Source organism: Oncorhynchus tshawytscha, linkage group LG09 (genome assembly GCF_018296145.1).
Source record: "Oncorhynchus tshawytscha isolate Ot180627B linkage group LG09, Otsh_v2.0, whole genome shotgun sequence".
In the NCBI taxonomy this organism is placed as follows: domain Eukaryota; kingdom Metazoa; phylum Chordata; class Actinopteri; order Salmoniformes; family Salmonidae; genus Oncorhynchus; species Oncorhynchus tshawytscha.
The window spans coordinates 5,120,822-5,143,582 of record NC_056437.1 but is presented as its reverse complement, the minus strand read 5'-3'; the positions used below and the strand labels follow the sequence as shown (position 1 = coordinate 5,143,582).

Below are 22,761 nucleotides of genomic sequence, written 5' to 3'. Positions count from 1 at the left end.
GGGAGTTTTTCCTAGCCACCGTGCTTCTACACCTGCATTGCTTGCTGTTTGGGGTTTTAGGCTGGGTTTCTGTACAGCACTTTGAGATATCAGCTGATTTAAGAAGGGCTATATAAATACATTTGATTTGATTTTGATCCAACAGACTCCCATACCAAGAGACACACAAGCATCCATGGTCAATGGAAGCATCCATGGTCAATGCCCTGCTCAAGGGCACATTGACAGATCTCTTATTAAGCTAAAAAAATGTGATCCAGAACCCTCCAAGATCCCCCCCACAGTTCCCCAATAGCTGTACCTCAACCATCCAAGACCCCTCCCACAGTCCTCCCCAGGAGGAAAAATAAAAAATACAATGAATTCCATTCCCCACCCCAGGAACCCCCAATGCACCAACAACCAAGAGAATGAACCCCCCCACCCCCAGGAACCCCCAATGCACCAAAAACCAAGAGAACGAACCCCCACCCACAGGAACCCCCAATGCACCAACAACCAAGAGAATGAACCCCACCCCCAAGAACACCGCAATGCACCAACAACCAAGAGAATGAACCCCCACCCCCAAGAACCCCCCCCAATGCACCAACAACCAAGAGAATGAACCCCCACCCCCAGGAACCCCCAATGCACCAACAACCAAGAGAATAAACCCCCAATGCACCCCCACCCCCAAGAACCCCCAATGCACCAACAACCAAGAGAATAAACCCCCATGCACCCCCAGGAACCCCCAATGCACCAACAACCAAGAGAATGAACCCCACCCCCAAGAACCCCCAATGCACCAACAACCAAGAGAATGAACCCCCACCCCCAAGAACCCCCAATGCACCAACAACCAAGAGAATGAACCCCCACCCCCAGGAACCCCCAATGCACCAACAACCAAGAGAATGAAACCCCACCCCCAGGAACCCCCAATGCACCAACAACCAAGAGAATGAACCCCCACCCCCAGGAACCCCCAATGCACCAACAACCAAGAGAATGAAACCCCCAAGAACCCCCAATGCACCAACAACCAAGAGAATGAAACCCCCAGGAACCCCCAATGCACCAACAACCAAGAGAATGAACCCCCACCCCCAAGAACCCCCAATGCACCAACAACCAAGAGAATGAACCCCACCCCCAAGAACCCCCAATGCACCAACAACCAAGAGAATGAACCCCCACCCCCAAGAACCCCCAATGCACCAACAACCAAGAGAATGAACCCCCACCCCCAGGAACCCCCAATGCACCAACAACCAAGAGAATGAACCCCCACCCCCAGGAACCCCCAATGCACCAACAACCAAGAGAATGAACCCCCCCACCCCCAAGAACCCCCAATGCACCAACAACCAAGAGAATGAACCCCCACCCCCAGGAACCCCCAATGCACCAACAACCAAGAGAATGAACCCCCACCCCCAAGAACCCCCAATGCACCAACAACCAAGAGAATGAACAAGAACCCCCCACCCCCAGAATGAACCCCCAATGCACCAACAACCAAGAGAATAACCCCCCACCCCCAAGAACCCCCAATGCACCAACAACCAAGAGAATAAACCCCCACCCCCAGGAACCCCCAATGCACCAACAACCAAGAGAATGAACCCCCACCCCCAAGAACCCCCAATGCACCAACAACCAAGAGAATGAACCCCCACCCCCAAGAACCCCCAATGCACCAACAACCAAGAGAATAAACCCCCACCCCCAGGAACCCCCCAATGCACCAACAACCAAGAGAATTGACTAAAGAGACAAAAGAAAAAGACAGAAGAAAACAGCAAACAACAATGAAACAAAATAAATAACCTTAAAAAAAATCCAACAAAGGACATCAAGGACAAATAAAATCATAACAGCAATGCCAACTGTATATGTTTGTGTGTTTTCTTGTATGTGTGTATTTGAATGAGAGTGTGTGTATATGCATGTGTACAAACACCTGCACGGCATCAGTCTCAGGCAAACCAACATTAGTTGTAAAAACACTCAGTGTCATTCAAACATATTGTTACTGTTTTATACTGTTAATTTAAAAAAAATCTTTGACCATCATTCTGTCTCCCACACAGAAACTCCACTCCCACTTGTCTCCTATTCCACATCCCAACCCTCAGCTTCCCTCAGCCCATCCCATCCCAACCCTCAGCTTCCCTCAGCTCATCCTATCCCAACCCTCAGCCCATCCCATCCCAACCCTCAGCTTCCCTCAGCCCATCCCAACCCTCAGCTTCCCTCAGCCCATCCCAACCCTCAGCTTCCCTCAGCCCATCCCATCCCAACCTCCAGCTTCCCTCAGCCCATCCCAACCCTCAGCTTCCCTCAGCCCATCCCATCCCAACCCCCAGCTTCCCTCAGCCCATCCCATCCCAACCCTCAGCTTCACTCAGCCCATCCCATCCCAACCCACAGCTTCCCTCAGCCCATCCCAACCCTCAGCTTCCCTCAGCCCATCCCAACCCTCAGCTTCCCTCAGCCCATCCCATCCCAACCTCCAGCTTCCCTCAGCCCATCCCATCCCAACCCTCAGCTTCCCTCAGCCCATCCCATCCCAACCCACAGCTTCCCTCAGCCCATCCCAACCCTCATCTTCCCTCAGCTCATCCCATCTATCTCTGCTGGCCACCCACTTTGTGTTTCTACGCGACACATATCTTTCAACTATGATGTGATGTTTAACATACAATTTCAATCTATCTAATCAAATAGAATCCACAGATTGCGAGTTGAAGATAAATACTTTTACTAAGAGTATTAGTATATTAGTAATTGTCTGACCCGGTCTCTCCGGATTTCCTAACAGTACTATTTCTCGGGTCAATTTTAGATTAATGCTATGCATTTTCAGCCATTCCTGAACATGAGACCAGAAACAGGCTACCTGAGGGCAATACCAAAATAAATGGTCTATTGATTCTGTATCCTCACAACAAAATCTGCAGAGCTTCGATGATTTTATGCCCCAAATATTCAACATTTTCTTGGTGGCAATAATTTCACATAATAATTTTAGCTGAAAAGCACGAGGTCTTGAATCTTGCATTGTTTTATATATCAACTCATACACCCTGTACTATGGAATCGGTAGATCAAAAATCTCTTCCCAACTATTTTGCAATCTGTATGGCACAGTTGTCAACATCCTGGTCCTCAAATGAAACTGGTAAACTTTCCTATTTATGCTGTTTTTATTCCTCCTCCAGTTGTGATCCTTTATATTGGGCAGACAGACCAATTCCCTACCTCCTCCTGCTGCTACCTGTCTCCTCCAGTTGTGATCCTTTATATTGGGCAGACAGACCAGTTCCCTACCTCCTCCCGCTGCCACCTGTCTCCTCCAGTTGTGATCCTTTATATTGGGCAGACAGACCAGTTCCCTACCTCCTCCCACTGCCACCTGCCTCCTCCAGTTTTGATCCTTTATATTGGGCAGACAGACCAGTTCCCTACATCCTCCCATTGCCACCTGCCTCCTCCAGTTTTGATCCTTTATATTGGGCAGACAGACCAGTTCCCTACCTCCTCCCGCTGCCACCTGCCTCCTCCAGTTTTGATCCTTTATATTGGGCAGACAGACCAGTTCCCTACCTCCTCCCGCTGCCACCTGCCTCCTCCAGTTTTGATCCTTTATATTGGGCAGACAGACCAGTTCCCTACCTCCTCCCACTGCCACCTGCCTCCTCCAGTTGTGATCCTTTATATTGGGCAGACAGACCAGTTCCCTACCTCCTCCCACTGCCACCTGCCTCCTCCAGTTGTGATCCTTTATATTGGGCAGACAGACCAGTTCCTTACCTCCTCCCACTGCCACCTGCCTCCTCCAGTTGTGATCCTTTATATTGGGCAGACAGACAAGTTCCCTACCTCCTCCCGCTGCCACCTGCCTCCTCCAGTTTTGATCCTTTATATTGGGCAGACAGACCAGTTCCCTACGTCCTCCCGCTGCCACCTGCCTCCTCCAGTTTTGATCCTTTATATTGGGCAGACAGACAAGTTCCCTACCTCCTCCCGCTGCCACCTGCCTCCTCCAGTTTTGATCCTTTATATTGGGCAGACAGACCAGTTCCCTACCTCCTCCCGCTGCCACCTGCCTCCTCCAGTTTTGATCCTTTATATTGGGCAGACAGACAAGTTCCCTACCTCCTCCCGCTGCCACCTGCCTCCTCCAGTTTTGATCCTTTATATTGGGCAGACAGACAAGTTCCCTACCTCCTCCCGCTGCCACCTGCCTCCTCCAGTTTTGATCCTTTATATTGGGCAGACAGACCAGTACCCTACCTCCTCCCGCTGCCACCTGTCTCCTCCATTTTTGGGATAATACTGTAGTCAATTGTTGTACACTTGGACTGAGCAGACCTTCCCGTACAATTAAGATGACTCCCATGAAGGACATAACTCTACCATTCCAATTTACAATATAATTTAAGAACAAAATACGCTTTTCAAACATCTTTCCCATAAATACAGGTATTTTATCAACCAGCACATTTGAGTTCAGCCATAATATTTGTTGTAATATTTGTTCTATCGTTTCAGGGGGGTGAAATTGAAATTGTAGCCAGCTCTGAAATGCTCGTTTGAAGAGGAAAGTATAATTTTCAATGAATTGAAAATGAGACATGGCAATCTGCACAAAGGCAAAAAGGCTATTTTTAAACAATCAATGAGCTTTTCTTATTAATCTACTTGAGAACCATTTAGGGTTCAAATAAAACTTTTGAATGAGTGAAGCTTTTAGAGATAGGTTTAGTGATTTTATATTTAATAATCTCAACCCACTTGATTCATATTCATTATACAGATATGCACGTTTTATTTTGTCTGGTTTAGCGTCCAGATAAAGCAAAATATTTTTTGCTCATATGATTTGAAAAATGAATCATCAGGAGTAGGCAGCACCATAAGTAAGTGAGTAAACTGAGATATGACTAAGGAGTTAATCAGGGCAATTTTTCCATAATAGACAGATATTTACCTCTCCATGGTTGCAGGATCTTGTCTATTTTTACAAGTTTTCTATTGAAATTCATTGTAGAGAGCTTATTTATATATTTGATATGAATACCAAGTATGTATACTTCACCATCAGTCCATTTTATAGGTAAACTGCAGGGTAATGTAAAAGTTGTATTTTTTAAAGATCCAGTACGTAATATTGTACACTTATCATAATTGGGTTTTAGTCCAGAGAGTACAGAAAAGTTATCTAGATCTTTCATGAGTCATTGTAGGTTTCTAGCTTGCGGACTTAATATAAAACTAGAGTCATCGGCATACATGGACACCTTTGTTTTTAAGCCTTGGATTTCTAATCCTCTAATGTTGTTATTGGATCTTATTTCAATAGCTAGCATTTCGATTGCCATAACGAATAGATATGATGACAGCGGACACCCTTGTTTAACTCCTCTTGACAATTCAAAACTCTCTGAGAAGTAGCCGTTATTCACTATTTTACACCAGGCCTGGTTTCTTACATGTTTCATGATGTTCTATTATTTCTAGTAGTTGTCGTATATTATCTCCAATCTATCGTCCATGTAAAAAACCTGTCTGATGAACAATACCTGGTAAAACCCTTTTAATTCTGAGTGCTATGCACGTCGCTAGTATTTTTGCATCACAACATTGAAGTGTAAGGGGCCTCCAGTTTTTTAGATAGACTGGGTCTTTATATTTGCCATCTGTGTTGTGTTTTAATAACAGAGAAATCAGACCTTCCTGCTGAGTACCTGACATACTACCATTTCTATAGGAGTAGTTAAAACAATCTAACAATGGAGCTTTTAGTATATCAAAAAATACTTTATATACCTCTACCGGTATGCCATCAAGCCCTGGGGTTTTTCCAGGCAGAAAGGATTTAATAGCCTCAAAAAGGTATGTCCTCTGTAATTTGGCCTTTGCACTGATCTTTCTGTACATTTGGTTAATTTTCCATTTTTTATATTATTTGGAAAGAATTCCTTAGCGTAATCTTCATTCAGTGGGAAAGGATGAGGCGGAAAAGAGAACATCTGCCTCAAATAATTAGCTTCCTATTTTAAAATATAATTCGGAGAATCATCGATCATCGTCTTCAGTAACGAGTTTCTGCAAAGTCTTCTTATTAGCGTTCCTGTTTTGGAGATTCAGGAAGAATTTTGTGAATTTTTCTCCATATTCCATCCAGTTTGTTTCATTTTTGTAATAGATTACATGAGATTGTTCTTGAATAAGTTCCTCAAGTTCTTTTTGTTTTTCTTCTAACATATTTTGTATCTCTGTAGAATTGTTTTTATTGCTATCTACCTGTACTATGAGTTCATGGATTTCACTTGTTAGTCTTGTCTCTTTAGCCAGAATTTAAAAAAAAATTATGGATGAATATTTGAATTGAATGACCTCTGAAGGTACATTTAAAGGTCTCCCAAAAAATAAGGGGATTTATTGAACCTATATTACACTGGAAAAATTAAGTTATAAATTAATTTGTCTTAATTAAAAAATAAGTTATCCTCCAGTAAACTTTGATTAAATTTCCAATATCCCCGTCCCCGTGGAAAAACTATAAGAGTTATGTGAAGGCCAATTAGATTATGATCCAATCGTATTCTGTCTCCTATTAAAAATGTTCCAACCTTTGATGCAAGAGAGAAAGAGACATGAAAGTAGTCAAGACGACTAGATTGATTAAGTCTCCTCCATGTATATCTCACTAGGTCGTTTTTTTTTAATCTCCAAATATCCACTATTTCTAATGTGTCCATAATATTTGTGATTTCCTTAAGGGCACGGTGATGATAGTTTGTAGAGTGATTACCTTTACGGTCCATTGAGGCACTTAACACTGTTTTATAGTCTCCCACCATAACGATAAATACATGTTTTAGTGAGGCTATACTTTAGTATTAAATACATGTTCTAGTGAGGCTATACTTTAGTATTAAATACATGTTTTAGTGAGGCTATACTTTAGTATTAAATACATGTTCTAGTGAGGCTATATTTTAGTATTAAATACATGTTCTAGTGAGGCTATACTTTAGTATTAAATACATGTTCTAGTGAGGCTATACTTTAGTATTAAATACATGTTCTAGTGAGGCTATACTTTAGTATTAAATACATGTTTTATTGAGGCTATACTTTAGTATTAAATACATGTTCTAGTGAGGCTATATTTTAGTATTAAATAAATGTTTTAGTGAGGCTATACTTTAGTATTAAATACACATTTTAGTGAGGCTCTAACCAGTCTGATTTGACTCTAACCAGTCTGATTTGACTCTAACCGGTCTGATTTGACTCTAACCGGTCTGATTTAAAAGGCTTAAAAATAAACCTGCCTCCAGCTGCTGAGATACCTGCTTCAACAGCTAGGTTGTGGACCAAATGGCACCCTATCCTATGTAGAGCAATGTTTTAACCAGGACCCATAGGGTAACCCATAGGGTGCCATTTGGGACAGAGTGGGAGCCATAATTCACACAGTAGCTACACCCAGGGCTCCGGTCAAATGAATTAGATGATGTATCATATCATACGTCTTTATCTGAGACCAGGTTGCTTGTTGCGCCATGACAACAAAGGAGAATTACGAGGATAATTACGTTGGCATTTAGGAGAATTATCGACAAAGGTTAGGGGAACTAACAACAAAGGTTAGGATAATTTTTTGACAAAGGTTAGGAGAATTATTGACAAAGGTTAGGAGAATTATCGACAAAGGTTAGGAGAACTAACCACAAAGGTTAGGAGAACTAACAACAAAGGCTAGGTGAATTATCGACAAAGGTTAGGAGAATTATCAACAAAGGTTAGGAGAACTAACAACAAAGGCTAGGTGAATTATCGACAAAGGTTAGGAGAACTAACAACAAAGGCTAGGTGAATTATCGACAAAGGCTAGGTGAATTATCGACAAAGGCTAGGTGAATTATCAACAAAGGTTAGGAGAATTATTGACAAAGGTTAGGAGAACTAACCACAAAGGTTAGGAGAACTAACAACAAAGGCTAGGTGAATTATCGACAAAGGCTAGGTGAATTATCGACAAAGGCTAGGTGAATTATCGACAAAGGCTAGGTGAATTATCGACAAAGGCTAGGTGAATTATCGACAAAGGCTAGGTGAATTATCAACAAAGGTTAGGAGAATTATTGACAAAGGTTAGGAGAACTAACCACAAAGGTTAGGAGAACTAACAACAAAGGCTAGGTGAATTATCGACAAAGGCTAGGTGAATTATCGACAAAGGCTAGGTGAATTATCGACAAAGGCTAGGTGAATTATCGACAAAGGCTAGGTGAATTATCGACAAAGGCTAGGTGAATTATCGACAAAGGCTAGGTGAATTATCGACAAAGGCTAGGTGAATTATCGACAAAGGCTAGGTGATTATCTACAAAAGCTAGGTGAATTATCGACAAAGGCTAGGTGAATTATCGACAAAGGCTAGGTGAATTTACGTAGCAGGTTAGTCGGTGAATTGTGTTAAGTTTAGCATAAGGGTTATGGGATGCTACAGTTGTTCCCGACCAAACTGAACATGCAGCCTTTGGAACGCTAGACTGTCGTGGATTACGCCCACCCATCCCCCCTGAACAATATCCCTCATTTCGATTTTGTCTAATGTAACTAGACCATTAGTAGGTGTCATACGTCTTGGAGGTGCTCAGAAATACAGCAAGTATATTTCATATGGCTCTGACGCCAGCTTGAGTGCTCTCTGTGTGAGATAACACAAATCCCCACCATAAGTGTTCTTCAGCCCCGCCATCTGCCACAGTAACTATCCTTCACTGAGAGAGAGAGAGGGGGGGCATGGGGAGAGGATGAAAGAGAGAGAGAGAGAGAGAGAGAGAGAGAGAGAGAGAGGGGGCATGGGGAGAGGATAGAGAGAGAGAGAGAGAGAGAGAGAGAGAGGGGGGCATGGGGAGAGGAGAGAGAGAGAGAGAGAGAGAGAGAGAGAGGGGGCATGGGGAGAGGATAGAGAGAGAGAGAGAGAGAGGGGGATGGGGAGAGGATAGAGAGAGAGAGAGAGAGAGAGAGAGGGGGGGCATGGGAGAGAGAGAGAGAGAGAGAGAGAGGGGGGGCATGGGGAGAGGATAGAGAGGGGGGCATGGGGAGAGGATAGAGAGAGAGAGAGAGAGAGAGAGAGAGAGAGATAGAGAGGGGGGCATGGGGAGAGGATAGAGAGAGAGCGAGAGAGAGAGAGAGGGAGGGGGCATGGGGAGAGGATAGAGAGAGAGAGGGGGGGGCATGGGGAGAGGATAGAGAGAGACAGAGAGAGAGAGAGAGAGAGAGAGCAGTTCTCTTCTCCAAATCCATCTGTGGCAGATTATATCCACAGTCCCGCTCTCTCCTCTCTCCTCTCTCCATCCCCCTCTCCTCTCTCCATCCCTCTCTCCTCTCTCTCTCCTCTCTACATCCCTCTCTCATCTCTCCATCCCTCTCTCATATCTCCATCCCTCTCTCCATCCCTCTCTCATCTCTCCATCCCTCTCTCATATCTCCATCCCTCACTCATATCTCCATCCCTCACTCATCTCTCCGTCCCTCTCATGTCGCTCCATCTCTCTCTCCATCCCTCTCATGTTGCTCCATCTCTCTCCATCCCTCTCTCCCCTACATCCCTCTCTCCTCTCTCCATCCCTATCTCCTCTCTCCATCCCTCTCTCATCTCTCCATCCCTCTCTATTCTCTACATCCCTCTCTGTTCTTTCCATCCCTCTCTCCTCTTTCCATCCCTCTCTCCTCTCTCCATCCCTCTCTCATCTCTACATCCCTCTATCATCTCTCCATCCCTCTCTCCTCTCTCCATCCATCTCTCCTCTCTCCATCCCTCTCTCCTCTCTACATCCCTCTCTCATCTCTACATCCCTCTATCATCTCTCCATCCCTCTCTCCTCTCTCCATCCATCTCTCCTCTCTCCATCCCTCTCTCCTCTCTCCATCCCTCTCTCCATCCCTCTCTCCACTCTCCATCCATCTCTCCTCTCTCCATCCCTCTCTCCATCCCTCTCTCCTCTTTCCATCCCTCTCTCCTCTCTCCATCCCTCTCTCACCTCTCCATCCCTCTCCTCTCTCCATCCCTCTATCATCTCTCCATCCCTCTCTCCTCTCTCCATCCCTCTCTCCTCTCTCCTCCTTCCATCCCTCTCTCATCTCTCCATCCCTCTCTTCTCTCCTCCATTCAAAAAGCCATTACTACCACAGCCATCCCCATCAGAATTATAGCATGACCCAATAACTAATGTGCAAAACATGTGGGAAGGCCTCTGATTCCTGCTTCTTCTCCAAGTCTACGTCCCACATGGCACCCTATTCCCTATATACTGCACTACTTTAGACCAGAGTCCTATGGAATCATATTCCCTATATACTGCACTACTTTAGACCAGATCCCTATGGATACCTATTCCCTATATAGTGCACTACTTTAGACCAGAGCCCTATGGAACCCTATTCCCTATATAGTGCACTACTTTAGACCAGAGCCCTATGGAACCCTATTCCCTATATAGTGCACTACTTTTAACCAGGGTAGTGCACTATATAGGAAATAGGGTACCATTTGTGATGCATTCCACTTTGGCTTCAGAACAGACAAACTGCTGTTACCATAACAACCCCTCACTTCTGCTACTGGTTGTTTGTTATCTATGCATAGTCACTTTACCCCTACCTACATGTATAAATTCACCTTCACTAACCTGCACCCACGCACATTGACTCTGTACCGACACAACCCTGTATACAGCCTCGTTATTATTATTTTATCGTGTTACTTTTTATTTGATTTTTTACTTTTGTTTAATTAGTAAATATGTTCTTAACTCTATTTCTTGAAATGCATTGTTGGTTAAGGGCTTGTAGGTAAACATTTCACTGTAAGGTCTACCTACACCTGCTGTGTTTAGCAGCAGGGTAGCCTAGTGGTTAGAGCGTTGGACTAGTAACCGGAAGGTTGCAAGGTTGCAAATCCCCGAGCTGACAAGGTACAAATCTGTCGTTCTGCCCCTGAACAGGCAGTTAACCCACTGTTCCTAGGCCGTCATTGAAAATAAGAATTTGTTCTTAACTGACTTGCCTGGTTAAATAAAGGTTTAAAAAATAAATGTGACAAATACAATTTGATTTGAATCAACTAATCATCAAGCTTTGATTGTTTGAATCAGCTGTGTAGTGTTTGGGCAAAAACCAACACGTGCACTGCTTGGGGTCCCGACGACGGAGTTCGGAAAACGCTGCTGTGTTTCTGCACGTCCTAACACGCTTTAAACCTTTATGGGATCGGTGTGTCCCCCTCCGCCTGTGGGACGGTTGAGCTAACATATTAGCATGAGTTTGTAAGCAACAAAAAACATTTCCCAGGACATAGACATATCTGAAATTGGCAGAAAGATTACATTCTTGTCAAACTAACTGCACTGTCCAATTTACAGTAGCTATTAGAGAATACTATGCTATCAAAGAATACCATGCTATCAAAGAATACCATGCTATTAAATAATGCCATGCTATTGTTTGAGGAGAGTGTACAATTACGAACATGAAAATGTATTCATAAAACAATTAGGCAATTTGTGCAGTCTTGATACATCATTTCAAACATGGATGCAATGGTTCATTGGATCAGTCTAAAACATTATGCATACACTGCTATCATCTAGTGGCCAAAATCTAAATTGAGCCTGTGCTGGGCATCAAGTATATTCATATCCTAGCTTCAAGTCCTGAGCTACAGGCAGAAAGATTTGAGTGTGTCATTTCAGGCGAAAATTGAAAAAAAAAAAAACGTTTTGGATCATTAATTAAAGAAAGTGTCGACCAATGCAATGCATTTGATGTGACGGAAACTGTGAATCGTCTGTATGAAAGCCATTTCAATTAATTAATGTGAGCGTGAATACTTGTGAATCTCTATGAAGACACTGTTAACAGTTCTGCTGCTCCTATAGAGTACTACTGCCCCTATACAGTTCTGCAGCTCCTAAAGAGTACTACTGCCCCTATAGAGTACTACTGCTCCTATACAGTACTACTGCCCCTATACAGTACTGCTGCTCCTATACCGTACTACTGCCCCTATACCGTACTACTGCTCCTATACAGTTCTGCTGCTCCTATAGAGTACTACTGCCCCTATACAGTTCTGCAGCTCCTAAAGAGTACTACTGCCCCTATAGAGTACTACTGCTCCTATACAGTACTACTGCCCCTATACAGTACTGCTGCTCCTATACCGTACTACTGCCCCTATACCGTACTACTGCTCCTATACAGTTCTGCTGCTCCTATAGAGTACTGCTGCTCCTATAGAGTACTGCTGCTCCTATACAGTACTACTGCTCCTATACCGTACTACTGCCCCTATACAGTACTACTGCTCCTATACAGTACTACTGATCCTATACCGTACTACTGCCCCTATACCGTACTACTGCTCCTATACAGTACTACTGCCCCTATACCGTACTACTGCCCCTATACCGTACTACTGCTCCTATACAGTACTACTGCCCCTATACAGTACTACTGCTCCTATAGAGCACTACTGCCCCTATACCGTACTACTGCCCCTATACCGTACTACTGCTCCTATACAGTACTACTGCTCCTATACAGTACTGCTGCTAATGTACAGTACTGCTGCTCCTATACAGTACTACTGCTCCTATACAGTACTACTGCCCCTATACAGTACTACTGCTCCTATACAGTACTGCTGCTCCTATACAGTACTACTGCTCCTATACCATACTACTGCTCCTATACAGTACTACTGCTCCTATACAGTACTACTGCTCCTATACAGTACTACTGCTCCTATACAGTACTACTGCTCCTATACAGTACTGCTGCTCCTATACAGTACTGCTGCTCCTATACAGTACTACTGCTCCTATACAGTACTACTGCCCCTATACAGTACTACTGCTCCTATACAGTACTGCTGCTCCTATACAGTACTACTGCTCCTATACAGTACTACTGCCCCTATACAGTACTACTGCTCCTGTACAGTACTGCTGCTCCTATACAGTACTGCTGCTCCTATACAGTACTACTGCTCCTATACAGTACTACTGCTCCTATACAGTACTGCTGCTCCTATACAGTACTACTGCTCCTATACAGTACTGCTGCTCCTATACAGTACTACTGCTCCTATACCATACTACTGCTCCTATACAGTACTACTGCTCCTATACAGTACTACTGCTCCTATACAGTACTGCTGCTCCTATACAGTACTGCTGCTCCTATACAGTACTGCTGCTCCTATACAGTACTGCTGCTCCTATACAGTACTACTGCTCCTATACCATACTACTGCTCCTATACAGTACTACTGCTCCTATACAGTACTACTGCTCCTATACAGTACTGCTGCTCCTATACAGTACTGCTGCTCCTATACAGTACTACTGCTCCTATACAGTACTACTGCTCCTATACAGTACTACTGCCCCTATACTGTACTACTGCCCCTATACCGTACTACTGCTCCTATACAGTACTACTGCTCCTATATAGTACTACTGCTCCTATACAGTACTACTGCTCCTATACCATACTACTGCTCCTATACCATACTACTGCTCCTATACCATACTACTGCTCCTATACCATACTACTGCTCCTATACCATACTACTGCTCCTATACCATACTACTGCTCCTATACCATACTACTGCTCCTATACAGTACTACTGCCCCTATACCGTACTACTGCCCCTATACAGTACTACTGCTCCTATACCATACTACTGCTCCTATACAGTACTACTGCTCCTATACAGTACTACTGCTCCTATACAGTACTACTGCCCCTATACTGTACTACTGCCCCTATACCGTACTACTGCTCCTATACAGTACTACTGCTCCTATACAGTACTACTGCTCCTATACAGTACTACTGCCCTATACAGTACTACTGCTCCTATACCATACTACTGCTCCTATACAGTACTACTGCCCCTATACAGTACTACTGCCCCTATACAGTACTACTGCCCCTATACAGTACTACTGCTCCTATACCATACTACTGCTCCTATACAGTACTACTGCTCCTATACAGTACTACTGCTCCTATACAGTGCCTTGCAACAACCCTGCACACTCACCATTTACATTACATCAAAAGGCCATTTAACCCCACATTGGGTTGTAATACAGACATCACAAACTCTGTCCTCTTGCTGCTGTAAAAGAAGGTATTGAAATCAGTCTGTGATAAACGGGTGTTAGTGCCAGTCCGTTGTACCAGCGGCAGAATGCTGAACTCTACGTTTTCATCCGATAGCTCGTTCTTCATCTTGTTTTTTTAAATAGCCAGCCAACACGTTTACAGCACTTTCATTTCCCTGGCTCTCTCTTGCAGCAGACAGACATATGGTGAGCAATACGTATGGCGCATCAAATCATAATATCACGATAAATATAGAATAGTGAGAATCACAATATATATCTTATCTGCCGCCCCATCATTTTGGCAGTATGGTGATAATATGGTATGGTGATAATATGGTATGGTGAGGTCTCTCAGTATGGTGATAATATGGTATGGGGATAATATGGTATGGTGATAATATGGTATGGTGATAATATGGTATGGTGATAATATGGTGTGGTGATAATATCATGTGGTGATAATATCATGTGGTGATAATACGTATTGGCAGTATGGTGGTGAGGTCGTATCGGCAGTATGGTGGTAATACGTATCGGCAGTATGGTAATATGGTATTGGCAGTATGGTGGTAATTCGTATCGGCAGTATGGTGGATATCGGCAGTATGGAGGTAATACGTATCGGCAGTATGGTAATATGGTATTGGCAGTATGGTGGTGGTATCGTATCGGCAGTATGGTGGTAATACGTATCGGCAGTATGGTGGTAATTCGTATCGGCAGTATGGTGGTAATACGTATCGGCAGTATGGTAATATGGTATTGGCAGTATGGTGGTAATCGTATCGGCAGTATGGTGGTAATTCGTATCGGCAGTATGGTGGTAATCGTATCGGCAGTATGGTGGTAATACGTATCGGCAGTATGGTGGTAATACGTATCGGCAGTATGGTGGTAATTCGTATCGGCAGTATGGTGGTAATACGTATCGGCAGTATGGTGGTAATATGGTATGTTGATAATATGGTATCGGCAGTATGGTGGTAATTCGTATCGGCAGTATGGTGATAATACGTATCGGCAGTATGGTGGTAATATGGTATGTTGATAATATGGTATCGGCAGTATGGTGGTAATATGTATTGGCAGTATGGTGGTAATACGTATCGGCAGTATGGTGGTAATACGTATCGGCAGTATGGTGGTAATATGGTATGTTGATAATATGGTATCGGCAGTATGGTGGTAATACGTATTGGCAGTATGGTGGTAATACGTATCGGCAGTATGGTGGTAATACGTATCGGCAGTATGGTGGTAATATGGTATGTTGATAATATGGTATCGGCAGTATGGTGGTAATACGTATCGGCAGTATGGTGGTAATACGTATCGGCAGTATGGTGGTAATTCGTATCGGCAGTATGGTGGTAATATGGTATGTTGATAATATGGTATCGGCAGTATGGTGGTAATTCGTATCGGCAGTATGGTGGTAATATGGTATGTTGATAATATGGTATCGGCAGTATGGTGGTAATACGTATCGGCAGTATGGTGGTAATATGGTATGTTGATAATATGGTATCGGCAGTATGGTGGTAATACGTATCGGCAGTATGGTGGTAATATGGTATGTTGATAATATGGTATCGGCAGTATGGTGGTAATACGTATCGGCAGTATGGTGGTAATTCGTATTGGCAGTATGGTGGTAATATGGTATGTTGATAATATGGTATCGGCAGTATGGTGGTAATTCGTATCGGCAGTATGGTGATAATACGTATCGGCAGTATGGTGGTAATATGGTATGTTGATAATATGGTATCGGCAGTATGGTGGTAATACGTATTGGCAGTATGGTGGTAATACGTATCGGCAGTATGGTGGTAATACGTATCGGCAGTATGGTGGTAATATGGTATGTTGATAATATGGTATCGGCAGTATGGTGGTAATACGTATCGGCAGTATGGTGGTAACATGGTATGTTGATAATATGGTATCGGCAGTATGGTGGTAATACGTATCGGCAGTATGGTGGTAATATGGTATGTTGATAATATGGTATCAAACAGTATGGTGGTAATACGGCAGTATGGTGGTAAAACGTATCGGCAGTATGGTGGTAATACGTATCAGCAGTATGGTGGTAATACGTATCGGCAGTATGGTGGTAATTCGTATCGGCAGTATGGTGGTAATATGGTATGTTGATAATATGGTATCGGCAGTATGGTGGTAATTCGTATCGGCAGTATGGTGATAGACGTATCGGCAGTATGGTGGTAATATGGTATGTTGATAATATGGTATCGGCAGTATGGTGGTAATACGTATCGGCAGTATGGTGGTAATATGGTATGTTGATAATATGGTATCGGCAGTATGGTGGTAATTCGTATCGGCAGTATGGTGATAATACGTATCGGCAGTATGGTGGTAATATGGTATGTTGATAATATGGTATCGGCAGTATGGTGGTAATATGGTATGTTGATAATATGGTATCGGCAGTATGGTGATAATACGTATCGGCAGTATGGTGGTAATATGGTATCGGCAGTATGGTGATAATACGTATCGGCAGTATGGTGGTAATATGGTATGTTGATAATATGGTATCGGCAGTATGGTGGTATACGTATCGGCAGTATGGTGGTAATACGTATCGGCAGTATGGTGGTAATATGGTATGTTGATAATATGGTATCGGCAGTATGGTGGTAATACGTATCGGCAGTATGGTGGTAATATGGTATCGGCAGTATGGTGGTAATACGTATCGGCAGTATGGTGGTAATACGTATCAGCAGTATGGTGGTAATATGGTATCGGCAGTATGGTGGTAATACGTATCGTCAGTATGGTGGTAATATGGTATGGTGGTAATACGTATCGGCAGTATGGTGGTAATACGTATCAGCAGTATGGTGGTAATATCTCATTTTGAGCCCCATGGCTCAACTCCCAGCCCAAGCTGTAGTTGTCATGTGGTTCATTTTTGTCACTTGAAAATGCCAGTCCAAACTTAAAGCTTGATACTCTGTTTAAAACCCTGACAGAGTTTGGCATTTCCCAACTCCCTGGTGTTCAGCGTTTTGTCCGGCAGCTCCTCCAGCGAGTTGTGAACTGAAAACGTTTAATTTTCCACAGATTAGTGGGCATGAAAGGCGATGGAGAAGAGACACGGAAAGAGAGATGCTCGTAGAGTTTTGCCTCTCTTAGTGTGTGTGGCCGTGTGTGTGTGTGTGTGTGCACACATGCGTATGTCTGTATGTGTGTGCCCGCAGAGAGAAATTCCCCCTCGTGAGACGAGCGGCGGTCTCGAAGGACTTACCGAGAACAGACAGCTCGCAGGAAGCCGTGATGTTCTGGTTCTTGTTAAACGCCACGCAGCTGTAGGAGCCTGAGTCGTCGTCTGTTACGCTGCTGATCAGGAGGTTACTGCCGCCCAGCAGGGAGTACTTCTTAGACCTGCAGAGACACGGAGGAACAAAACTGTCCAAGACAACACAGATGTGTAGGTCTACACAATAAGGAACAATGGGAGTGTGTTCAGTGCCCTGTGAACCTGTGATACCCAGGTATATCATATTCTCCTTCAGAAATAGTTAGGACTATGTGGAGGCTGATTCTGTGACGAAAAAAAATAGTTACTTCTTATGGATAGTGGGAAGAACTGACGACATCACAACCAGACTAGAACCAGTCTGTAATGTCGTCACTTCAACCAGTCTGTAATGTCGTCACTTCAACCAGTCTGTAATGTCGTCACTTCAACCAGTCTGTAATGTCGTCACTTCAACCAGTTTGTCGTCACTTCAACCAGTCTGTAATGTCGTCACTTCAACCAGTCTGTAATGCCGTCACTTCAACCAGTCTGTAATGTCAGTCTGTAACTTCAACCAGTCTGTAATGTCAGTCTGTAACTTCAACCAGTCTGTGATGTCGTCACTTCAACCAGTCTGTAATGCCGTCACTTCAACCAGTCTCGTCACTTCAACCAGTCTGTAATGTCGTCACTTCAACCAGTCTGTAATGTCGTCACTTCAACCAGTCTTCAACCAGTCTGTAATGTCGTCACTTCAACCAGTCTGTAATGTCGTCACTTCAACCAGTCTGTAATGTCGTCACTTCAACCAGTCTGTAATGCCGTCACTTCAACCAGTCTGTAATGTCGTCACTTCAACCAGTCTGTAATGTCGTCACTTCAACCAGTCTGTAATGTCGTCACTTCACCCAGTCTGTAATGTCGTCACTTCAACCAGTCTGTAATGTCGTCACTTCAACCAGTTTGTAATGTCGTCACTTCAACCAGTCTGTAATGTCGTCACTTCAATCAGTCTGTAATGTCGTCTCTTCAACCAGTTTGTCGTCACTTCAACCAGTCTGTAATGTCGTCACTTCAACCAGTCTGTAATGTCGTCACTTCAACCAGTCTGTAATGTCTTCAACCAGTCTGTAATGTCTCACTTCAACCAGTCTGTAATGTCGTCACTTCAACCAGTCTCGTCACTTCAACCAGTCTGTAATGTCGTCACTTCAACCAGTCTGTAATGTCGTCACTTCAACCAGTCTGTAATGTCGTCACTTCAACCAGTCTGTAATGTCGTCACTTTCAACCAGTCTGTAATGTCGTCACTTCAGTCTTCAACCAGTCTGTAATGTCGTCACTTCAACCAGTCTGTAATGTCGTCACTTCACAACCAGTCTGTAATGTCGTCACTTCAACCAGTCTGTAAGTCTCAACCAGTCTGTAAGTCACTTCAACCAGTCTGTAATGTCGTCACTTCAACCAGTCTGTAATGTCGTCACTTCAACCAGTCTGTAATGTCGTCACTTCAACCAGTCTGTAATGTCGTCACTTCAACCAGTCTGTAATGTCGTCACTTCAACTTCAACCAGTCTGTAATGTCGTCACTTCAACCAGTCTGTAATGTCGTCACTTCAACCAGTTTGTTCACTTCAACCAGTCTGTAATGTCGTCACTTCAATCAGTCTGTAATGTCGTCTCTTCAACCAGTTTGTCGTCACTTCAACCAGTCTGTAATGTCGTCACTTCAACCAGTCTGTAATGTCGTCACTTCAACCAGTCTGTAATGTCGTCACTTCAACCAGTCTGTAATGTCGTCACTTCAACCAGTCTGTAATGTCGTCACTTCAACCAGTCTGTAATGTCGTCACTTCAACCAGTCTGTAATGCCGTCACTTCAACCAGTCTGTAATGTCGTCACTTCAACCAGTCTGTAATGTCGTCACTTCAACCAACTTTGCCAGATGGGTAGTGGTTTGATGATCTGGCTCTCACCAGCTCTGTCATCACACATGTCAAAGGTATCATGGAACAGATAGGTGGCACACTTTTCTCTATATAGTGCACTACTTTAGACCAGAGCCCTATGGAACCCTATCCCTACAGAGTGCACTACTTTAGACCAGAGCCCTATGGAACCCTATTCCCTATATAGTGCACTACTTTAGACCAGAGCCCTATGGAACCCTATTCCCTATATAGTGCACTACTTTAGACCAGAGCCCTATGGAACCCTATTCCCTATATAGTGCACTACTTTAGACCAGAGCCCTATGTGCACTACATTTGTCCACAGCCCATATTGCAAAGTAGTGCACTACATAGGGAATAGAGTGTCATTTGAACCTGAAACAATGAGTCACTCACCTGCTCTGGATTATCTCAGTGCCTCTCATCCAGTGGAAGGCGGGGGTGGGGAACCCCGAAGCGGAGCACTCCAACACAGCATCTCTCCCCAGGAGGGAGGTGACTCTCTGGGGCTGCTGGAGAAACAGAAGGCCCCTGGTGGTTCCAGGCTCTGAGAGAGAGAGAGAGAGAGAGAGAGAGAGAGAGAGAGAGAGAGAGAGAGAGGATAGAGAGAGATAGAGAGAGAGAGAGAGAGAGAGAGAGAGAGAGAGAGAGAGAGAGAGAGGAGAGAGAGAGAGGGAGAGAGAGAGAGAGAGAGAGAGAGAGAGAGAGAGAGGGAGAGAGAGAGAGAGGGAGAGAGAGAGAGGGAGAGAGAGAGAGAGGGAGAGAGAGAGAGTTGAGTGGTTAGAGATAGAGAGGGAAGAGTGGCTGTTTATAACTGAGTGTTGAGTGGTTATCATAGTGTCTGGTTAAACTAGTGGCTGTTTATAATAGTGTCTGGTTATAATAGTGTCTGGTTAAACTAGTGTCTGGTTAAACTAGTGTCTGGTTAAACTAGTGGCTGGTTAAACTAGTGTCTATAATATTGTGGATGTCAGTGGGTGAATGACTACATATTTCAATGGGAAACATCATCTGAATCATTTTTTCAAAAGGCTCAAAATGTTTAATTCATTCTCATCCCGAGGCCAGTATGTCCTACGGCGTTTTAACTTCACTATAATGTTTTTTGGGGCCAGAATAACCCCATGTGAATCACTCACTCATTGTTGTGTTACCTCAGTCTGTTCCTTAAATGTTATGTTTCTTAGTGTTGTCTCATCTCCTAACAAGCCCTGTGGTTTATGTAGAACTATCGGAACAAGAGACTGTTGCTGAGGGCAAATACAATGTAAATTGGGAACAACACACTAAGGAGAGAACAACATACACTAAGGAGAGAACAACACACTAAGGAGAGAACAACACACTAAGGAGGGAACAACACACTAAGGAGAGAACAACACACTAAGGAGAGAACAACACACTAAGGAGGGAACAACACACTAAGGAGAGAACAACATACACTAAGGAGAGAACAACACACTAAGGAGAGAACAACACACTAAGGAGGGAACAACACACTAAGGAGGGAACAACACTAAGGAGGGAACAACACACACTAGGGAGGGAACAACACACTAAGGAGGGAACAACACACTAAGGAGGGGACAGCACACTATGGAGGGAACAACACACCAAGGAGGGGACAACACACACTAAGGAGGGAACAACACACACTAAGGAGGGAACAGCACACACTAAGGAGAGAAGAACACACACTAAGGAGGGAACAACAGACTAAGGAGGGAACAACACACTAAGGAGGGAACAACACACGCTAAGGAGGGAACACTCACTAGGGAGGGAACAACACACGCTAAGGAGGGAACAACACACACTAAGGAGGGAACAACACACACTAAGGAGAAAAGAACACACACTAAGGAGAGAACAACAGACTAAGGAGGGAACACCACACTAAGGAGGAAACAACACACTAAGGAGGGAACAACACACTAAGGAGGGAACAACACACACTAAGGAGAGAACAACAGACTAAGGAGGGAACAACACACACTAAGGAGGAAACAACACACACCAAGGAGGGAACAACACACTAAGGAGACAACAACACACTAAGGAGAGAACAAAACACTAAGGAGGGAACAAAAAACACTAAGGAGGGAACAACACACTAAGGAGGGAACAACACACTAAGGAGGGAACAACACACTAAGGAGGGAACAACACACACTAAGGAGAGAACAACAGACTAAGGAGGGAACAACACACTAAGGAGGGAACAACAGACTAAGGAGGGAACAACACACGAAGGAGGGAACAACACACTAAGGAGGGAACAACACACTAAGGAGGGAACAACACACACTAAGGAGAGAACAACAGACTAAGGAGGGAACAACACACACTAAGGAGGGAACAACACACACTAAGGAGAAAAGAACACACACTAAGGAGAGAACAACAGACTAAGGAGGGAACAACAGACTAAGGAGAGAACAACACACTAAGGAGGGAACAACACACACTAAGGAGGGAACAACACACACTAAGGAGAAAAGAACACACACTAAGGAGAGAACAACAGACTAAGGAGGGAACACCACACTAAGGAGGGAACAACACACTAAGGAGGGAACAACACACTAAGGAGGGAACAACACACTAAGGAGGGGACAGCACACTATGGCGGGAACAACACACCAAGGAGGGGACAACACACACTAAGGAGGGAACAACACACACTAAGGAGGGAACAACACACACTAAGGAGAAAAGAACACACACTAAGGAGAGAACAACAGACTAAGGAGGGAACACCACACTAAGGAGGAAACAACACACTAAGGAGGGAACAACACACTAAGGAGGGAACAACACACACTAAGGAGAGAACAACAGACTAAGGAGGGAACAACACACACTAAGGAGGAAACAACACACACCAAGGAGGGAACAACACACTAAGGAGACAACAACACACTAAGGAGAGAACAAAACACTAGGGAGGGAACAAAAAACGCTAAGGAGGGAACAACACACTAAGGAGGGAACAACACACTAAGGAGGGAACAACACACTAAGGAGGGAACAACACACACTAAGGAGAGAACAACAGACTAAGGAGGGAACAACACACACTAAGGAGGGAACAACACACACTAAGGAGAAAAGAACACACACTAAGGAGAGAACAACAGACTAAGGAGGGAACAACACACTAAGGAGGGAACAACAGACTAAGGAGGGAACAACACACTAAGGAGGGAACAACACACTAAGGAGGGAACAACACACTAAGGAGGGAACAACACACACTAAGGAGAGAACAACAGACTAAGGAGGGAACAACACACACTAAGGAGGGAACAACACACACTAAGGAGAAAAGAACACAC

The 22,761-nt window shown here is 44.1% G+C and overlaps 1 protein-coding gene across 1 annotated transcript in view; it reads right to left on the bottom strand.

Annotated features, from left to right (window-relative positions):
- Positions 1-22,761, bottom strand: part of dcc (DCC netrin 1 receptor) — a 634,145-nt gene that overhangs the window by 347,155 nt on the left and 264,229 nt on the right. Inside the window, exons 4-5 of the mRNA XM_042326405.1 lie at positions 19,820-19,970; positions 17,477-17,613 (exon numbers count right to left, since the gene is read on the bottom strand). Coding sequence (XP_042182339.1) covers positions 17,477-17,613; positions 19,820-19,970 — 288 coding nt within the window. The remainder of the gene's footprint in view (positions 1-17,476; positions 17,614-19,819; positions 19,971-22,761) is intronic.